The sequence below is a fragment of the Nanorana parkeri genome, unplaced genomic scaffold (assembly GCF_000935625.1).
Source record: "Nanorana parkeri isolate BGI_ZX_2015 unplaced genomic scaffold, ASM93562v1 scaffold1076, whole genome shotgun sequence".
Lineage (NCBI taxonomy): Eukaryota > Metazoa > Chordata > Amphibia > Anura > Dicroglossidae > Nanorana > Nanorana parkeri.
This window is the reverse complement of record NW_017307344.1, coordinates 363,137-371,127: the sequence shown is the minus strand read 5'-3', so window position 1 is coordinate 371,127 and position 7,991 is coordinate 363,137. Positions and strand designations below refer to the sequence as shown.

General features: G+C 40.1%; 1 protein-coding gene across 2 annotated transcripts in view; it reads right to left on the bottom strand.

Moving 5' to 3' along the window:
• Positions 1-2,847: 2,847 nt before the first annotated feature.
• TMBIM6 (transmembrane BAX inhibitor motif containing 6) overlaps positions 2,848-7,991 on the bottom strand; it is a 23,235-nt gene continuing 18,091 nt past the window's right edge. For both annotated transcript variants that reach the window (XM_018567623.1, XM_018567622.1), the window contains exons 8-10: positions 7,267-7,367; positions 6,208-6,283; positions 2,848-3,333 (exon numbers count right to left, since the gene is read on the bottom strand). In XM_018567623.1, the coding sequence (XP_018423125.1) occupies positions 3,310-3,333; positions 6,208-6,283; positions 7,267-7,367 (201 nt within the window). In that variant the 3' untranslated portion in view covers positions 2,848-3,309. The remainder of the gene's footprint in view (positions 3,334-6,207; positions 6,284-7,266; positions 7,368-7,991) is intronic.

The following is a 7,991-nucleotide window of genomic DNA, read 5'->3' as shown; positions in this document are numbered from 1 at the left end:
GTAGTGATGTTGTAGAAATGCCTTCCCACTGACATAAGGAAGCGCTCCCTAGTCTAGGAATTCAAGGGCACGGTTTGAGGATGGTGCAGATGCAGTCTCAAGTTTAGTTTACTAATTTGCATTGAAATTATAGTCCATCGGCATAGGGTGTATCAACTCTTCTACACGGTCACGGGCAAAACATTTCGCAAGGACACTTTGGAGGCCCTGTTACATAAAAAAAACCCGTGGTGTGTACCACCAAACATCTAACTATTAACAAAAGTGTATCTTATTTGTATGTTACTCAGCTGTAGATCCTCAAATCATCTCTGAATTGCTGCTGACACTGTCCTTCCTTCTGGAGGGTGGCTACTTTTATTCCCCATGGTCCCTGTGTGTGTTGTAAAGTAGCCACCGCTCCAAGCTCACTCCTGTGAGTGATACACACATAAGATACATTTCTGTTAATAGTTAGGGTACTTGAATGTATTTTTCATTTTTAACTCCTGAGTTTAATATCACTTTAATTGGTTTGTCACTTACAGCACCATAGTTATTTGGGTTGGGGAAAAAACAATCATCCTCAAGCCCAATAGTTTTTTTTTTTTTCCATTTGAAAAAAGGGTTGAAATGCATACGAATGAAAGCTGGCCATTGTAAACACACGCTTTAAGGTTATAGATTATCCCACCCCCTGTAACAGTCAATGTTGCTGGTCAGCTTCAGGTAAATACAGAGAAAACAAATAAAAAAAAAAAGGCATATGAAATTCATTTCTGTTAATAGTTAGGGTACTTGAATGTATTTTTCATTTTTAACTCCTGAGTTTAATATCACTTTAATTGGTTTGTCACTTACAGCACCATAGTTATTTGGGTTGGGGAAAAAACAATCATCCTCAAGCCCAATAGTTTTTTTTTTTTTCCATTTGAAAAAAGGGTTGAAATGCATACGAATGAAAGCTGGCCATTGTAAACACACGCTTTAAGGTTATAGATTATCCCACCCCCTGTAACAGTCAATGTTGCTGGTCAGCTTCAGGTAAATACAGAGAAAACAAATTAAAAAAAAAAGGCATATGAAATAAAAAAGGATTTTATATGCTGAATACGATCACAAGTATTAAGCCCACACAGTTACCAGAATACAATATTTTATACAATAGCGGGGTCTTTAATCACATTGACAGACTGAGGCTGGCGAAACACATACCTGTGATCTGTAAACAGGAGGTCCACTCCAGCTTCAGGTCACATGGTCAGAAACCACAGTAGCAGGGCACCGGCATGCTGATGTCAAAATATTCAGCGAAAGTGAATGAAAAAGTTGGTGACGTTACTGGCCACAATATAGAGCTGCTACCAGTCACATGATCCAACATGTGCAACTAGGCACTAGGTCACAGGCAGAAGATGCAAGTAGAAAAAGAAGAGGTACTCTTTTACTAAAACTAATGAACGTGGATGTGAACATAAATAAAAACACAATCTTTGTGTTATCTGTAGGTTTTTATTTTAGTACTTTAAGAATTTGTACAAATTAATCCATTTTTTTTTTCGTATTTCAATCAAAAAGTTTAACTGTGCTCACTGTCAGGAGTTATATCAGCAATCAGAAAATCACTGCACTATAAAATAAAAGTTATTATGAAAACGTTATACATTTTCACATAGAATTTTCTTTTTATCCTCAAGGTAAGTCTTGGCACTGTTTCTAAAGCAGCTTGCCGTATCCCTAAAAGCATGCAAGGGGAAAGACTGGGTGTGGGGCAATCAGGGAAGAGTAACACTTTAATCCAACCTCTTGCACAAAGTCTCAGACCTCCTACTGCTCATCTTCTACACACTGGATGAGTTAGAAGAGAAGATGGTTAGTGCATGAACTGGTTATTGAAATCCACGCAGTAGAAAGCCAACTCATGTAAATGAAGATGGATATTTTTCCCAATAAGGGGTTTAGATATAAGGGGACAAGGTTTATAGCTGCAGAAAATAAACTACAATATACTTCCACTCCCAAAAAAAAAAAAAGAAGGGTCTTTTATCTACTCAAATGCAATTTACATGTAATTACAGCATTTCAATACTTATTTTGTGCAAGGGGTTAAAAAGGATTGTATTTCTTACATAAGAAGCGAGGACACAAAGCAGAGATTGTGTCTTCAGATCTTCAGTGTTAAACATAATATCCTGACATTATTTATTGGTCAGGATCATAAGGATGTCAGGGTGGTGGAAGGAATGGGCTGTACCAACAATAATCCAGCACTTAACAACTCTTAGTTCCTTCGTGAGATGGCAATTCGATCATTGAGCAAACATGAGACTTGGCAGAAAGCAGGAGACAGATGAAAATCCTACAAGCTGGTTGCCACGCACACAGCCAGGCGATTGGGCATCCATTAGTCCATTCACAGTAGAGGGAGCACCAAGTTCTCAGAAGGTTTTCTGTGGATGTGTACAGCTTGCGTCCCAGTGACTATGTTAGCAGATTAGAGCAATATACTCCATTATATGGCCAGAGAAATGAATTGCTTGAGCTGGTCTGTTTGCATGATAACAATGCAGCAATTGGAAGCCAAACCTCTCTCCTCAACTTATGTGTTTTGACTATGCCAAACTCTAGAGCAACTCATAAAAAAAAAAAGCTCTCAAACATCAAATCTCTGTGATGCACACATTTCCAATAGGCTTGTGTTCAAGATGACTGCGTGTAAAAGCCAAAAAGTGGTCAACAATATTTATCGGCTTCCCCAATAAAGATCTCAGGCTTATCCAAGAAAGAACGCAAAGTACAAGGAGTAAACCCCAGCAACCAGTTCAGCTTCACTTTGCACTGATGTAAATATAGAAGACTGAAACTCGGTTGCTATGGATTACTGCACCTTGCACTTCCTTATTAGAGACGGACTTTCACAGAATCAGCGTCAGGCACGGCTGTGCTTTTTTTCAGGCACACTGTGATATTAAAGGTAACTGCTCAATACAGCAGTGTGTGTGGCTAAACACCCAATATTGCAGTGTGTGCCCTGTACAGGAGCATGTGAAATCTCTTCCTGCCCATTGTAATGTTCAAAATGTGTGCATCATGGTGATACAATTAGATTAGTTCTGATATGGAGGATCTTAGGAAAAATCAGCAAAACACTGTACAGGTGGGGAAGAGGAAAATGCACATAACAGAATGACAGAAAAAAAAAAAAAAAGTGTGAAGTGCTTCCCAATCTTTTCATTACATCATGGGACAAAGCTAGAGAGAGAGAAAGAACGAGAGAGGGAGAGAGGGAATGAAAACCCAGAAAATGGTAAAGTTGGGGAATGGCTTGTTTTATTTTCTCTCTTTCTTCTTTTCCTAAAAATGAAAATATAGAAAGCACAATTAGTACGCTGAAGCTCATAAGGTCATTGCAATGAAGAGTTACATTTTATTCACTTGCTCAGTAAAGTGTGCAAAGGATGATGACATACAAAAGTGAAGCAACACAGCTGTGCAGAATTCTTTTTAATGCGGTAACAAAACTGCTGTCCATTCCAATGCAGTGCAATTGCAAACAATGTATATGCAGTTTTATTTTGAAGTAAATTTTATGTTTTTAAACACTCAATTTGTATATTTTATTTGAAATAAAAGATGGCATTTCTTTTTTTTATTTTATCCGATCGAAAAAAATCAGCCAACTAATCGATTATGAAAATAATCGTTAGTTGCCGTCCTAAGAAACATTTACACCGATCAGCCATAACATTTTGACCACAGAGATGAAGTGAATGGCATTGATTATCTCGTTACAATGGTACCTTAAAGTGGGTGGCATATATTAGGCAGCAAGTGAACAATTTTCCCTGAAGTTGATGTGTTGGAAGCAGAAAAAAATGGGCAAGTGTAAGGATTTGAGTGACTTTGACAAGGGCCAATTGTGATGGCTAGAAGACTGGGTCACAGCAACTCCAAAACAGCAGCTCCTGTGGGGTGTTCCCAATCTGCAGTGGTCAGGACCTATCAAAATGGAAGAAAACTAGTGAACCGGGGACCTGGGAAACCCGGGGAACAGGGTCATGGTCGGCCAACACATACTGATGCACATGGGGAGCGAAAGCCCCCATGTCCACCGCCAAAAGCTCCTACAATGGGCACGTGAGCGTCAAAACTTAACCACAGAGGAATGGAAGAAGGTGGCACCAGGATGTACTATAGCAAAAAGGCAAGCTAACGGAGGTAGCGTGATGCTTTGGGCAATGTTCTGCTAGGAAACCTTGGGTCCTGCTATTCATGTGGATGTTACTTTGACATGTACCACCTACCTAAACATTGTTTTTTGACTAAGTACAAGGAAAGCGTGTTCTCTGATGGCAGTGGCTTCTTTCAGCAGGATATCGCACCCTGCCACACTGCAAAAATAGCTCAAGAATAGTTTGGAGGACCAGATTAGTTTGAGGTGTTTACTTGACCTCCAAATTCTCAATATGTCAATCCAAGCGAGCATCTGTGGGACATGCTGGAAAAACAAGTCCAATCCATGGAGCTTACAACCTTGCAATTTACAGGTCTTAAAAAGGATCTGCTACTGCTGGCTTGGTGCCAGGTAACAGCATACCTTCAGAGCTCTAGTTGAGTCCATGTCTCTACGGCTCAAGGCTGTTTCGGCAGTAAAAGGGGGACCTACGCAATATTGGGTGGGTAGTCATAATGCCATGGCTGATCGGTGTATATTTAAAATATAATGCTGTAAGCAAGCACTTTTTAAGTGTTGACAGTTGGATAAGAACAACCAGAGCCAACTCATTTGCCATCATGCAGGTCATCTTTCCATCATTTAGGGAGATAACCAGTCACCCAAAGTGAATAAAAGGGGATGTCAGACTGGACATCCTTATCCTTTTTGTCACAGCTCTTTCCTCCTCCCTCCCTTTCCTCTTCATCTCATCTTATTCTCCATGCCATTTCACCTATTTTCCTGAGCTCTCAACTAGGTGACCTGCATCACAACATGGCTAAAGATATAAAGAAGAAGAAGGGACCCAAGTCTCAGTTCAGGTCGGGATACTCTTATTTCCATTGTTATTACGGTGTTAAATACAACCTTACACATTAGACAAAGAACTTCGATCTAGAAGCCCCCATTCACATCTGAGCATAGTGGGCGTTCGCCACGCATCCCCATTGATTTCAATGGGTTCCTGGACGCACCAAACGCAGGAATTAGAGTACATTTGTTCCACATTTTTTCCTCCACGCTCTCAGCTGCATTTGGGGTGCCATTTACTAGCAATGGCAACCAGGGATGTACCGATACTAGTATTGGTGTCCATACCGAATATTTGGGTGAGTAGGAGTACTTGCCCAAATGCTCCCGATGCTTATCCCGATACCAGAACGTCCGGTATCAGGAAGCCAGTTGGCGAGTCATTAGCCACCCCCCGGATTCCTGATTCACCAGAAAGCCAGCTCCATGCTTCCTCGTCACCTAGTGATGAGAGCATGGAGCCGCCTTCCCGGCCAATCAGGAAGCCGGGCGGCGAGTCATTACACGCTGCCCGGCTTCCTTAATGGGACTTCCGGTATTGGTATTTGGCGAGTAGCGGAAAAAAATATCGGTAATCACACTCGATACCGAAAAAACGGTATCAATGCATCCCTAATGGCAACGCCAACGCGCCCCACGTTTGTGCACATTTTGTAAAGGCACGTCAAAGCACGCAAAGCTCTTTTACCTCTTTTGAATACCCAATAAAATTTTGTGAAAGAAAAAAAAAAAAAAAGTGTTTTCAGTGCCGTAAATTAGTGTAAATCCTGTTTACATCTATAGCATTGTTCTCAATTAGCTCGCTTCCCCTCTCTCTCTAACCACTGCTTCTGCAAAGAGGTAGTCTGATGCTATTCATATTGACACAGAGTGGAAGCCAGCTTGGCAAAACCTTTACAGCAGCAAAGCAGAATATGAAATGAATCATAATTAAGACACTTTCTATTCCACATACTCAGTGCTGGTTGGAGCTAGATTAAGTTTTCACTACAAATGAAAAATATGAAAAGAACAATCTAGACTGGCTGACTTGGGGGGGGTCTTACAAATTTGATCTCTGCCAACACAATTAAGGTCAAATTAATGTGCCCGCTTCCTTGCATTGCACAGATGGAGGAAATGCAGGACAGCGCACAGATTGCTCTTACCTACTGTAAACATTAATTTTAGAGGACAAAATTCTATATTACAGGACTACATACCTTCTCATTCATTGCCATAATCATCATGATTTTCCGGAAGATGGCAATAAAATCCAGAAACAGATCTACACAGTGCCTGTAAGCACAAAACACAAGCTTCAAATGGTTAGCTCTATGGGCCAGGATTCTCATTCCCAACTGTAATCGGCATATGGTTTTATTTTATTATGAAGAAAACAGTCCTCTCTGATACGCTGGCATTCAATGTCTACTTTAATGTCTGGACTAGCAGGAGAAAACAAATCTAGTATGTATGCATGCATGCATGTACGTATGTAAATACAGACAAGAATATATGATATAGTAAGCCTTCTAGAGATGGAACCTGACTTTGTGCAATCATTAAGACTGACCTCACATTTAAATTCACAATAAAAAGGAATAAAAACCATTGTTTCCCAGCAAGCAGTATAGATTGCTATAACTGTAAAAGAATGCCGATTTATCTTCCTTGAATCTATATGACAGTACATTTACTCCTGGTTCCAGTATCTGGCTAATTCCCACTCTATGTTGTGTGCACAGACCTTAAGGGTTAAGTTATAAGCGGCCTGTTGTATGGAATATGGTGTATCTGGCAATGCCTTTTGCTTCACAGCACCGGAAGATTTATATTTTGAGTTACTTGCACATCTAAAAGGAATGCATTATTACAACCCTACAACTAACCAGGTCCTTATAGTAAAAGCAGCACCTTCACCTATGTACCCATTATAAGACAATTTAGCAACTACACCAAAATGGCCTCTCTTAATACCTTTAGAACAGATGCAGGTAAAAATCAATTTAAAAAACTTTGCTGAAATAATTGCATTGTGTACTGTATAGTTAACCTGTAAGATTGTTTCTCCCTCTCCTTGAGTTTTTTTTTTTCTCCCTGTCCCTAGAGTTTGTTCACATCTTCATTATCTTAATGATTATGATGAAAAAGTGCCTTGTAAATCTGGTAGGGTCTCTGCAAATATTGATTTAGCTTACAACGGTGATGTCAATACCGATTCTAAAAGGTTTTATGAAGCCAGAAAAAGTTTCTAGTGTAAAAATTGTGATCATGCTTACCAAACATAGTCTTTGTCTCCATTCTCAACTTTTTCAATAATGAGCTGAGTGTCAAATAAGACAAAACCGCACATGACCAGAAGACCGACGTACAAGTGGACCTGGAAGAAAAATGCAGATTGTATTAGCAAAGGCTGAAAACAGCCAACAAGACCAATGTCATTTCACTGTAGGACCCCATCAACAGTAGCAAAGCTAGCTATTGCTGACTACTTGAAAAACTGATGTGCAAGGAACCAGATTCCTAAAAAGAACATTAAAGCAAGTTGTTTTTAGTTGATAAAGAACAGAGTATTCATGGCAAGTATAAGACTTGTTGTAGGAGCATTCTAATTTGCTAGATTAGTTCATTGCAGTGCAGAGTATCAAAATGTTCCACTGGTGATGTTGTGCAATATGGGGCTTTAGGAATTTATATGGCACACACGCTTCAGTGCCAACAAATAAGCTACTTTTTTTTTGTTTCAAAGTTTTTATTGAATTTTAACAGAGTATATCATACAAAGTACAGTAATGAACACTGAGATGCATATAGTGGAGAGACACAGAGACATGAGGTATTCTGAAGCGGACCGGACTTGTGGTCTCAGGGTCACCGGGTTTCTCGAGACAGGAAAATATCGAGAGGAAGGAGGACAGCCCGGATAAGGGAATCCGAAGAACTGTGGTTCAGAAAACAGGGAAGAGAGGAAGGAGAAGGAGGGAGAAGGAGGGAGAAGAGGGGG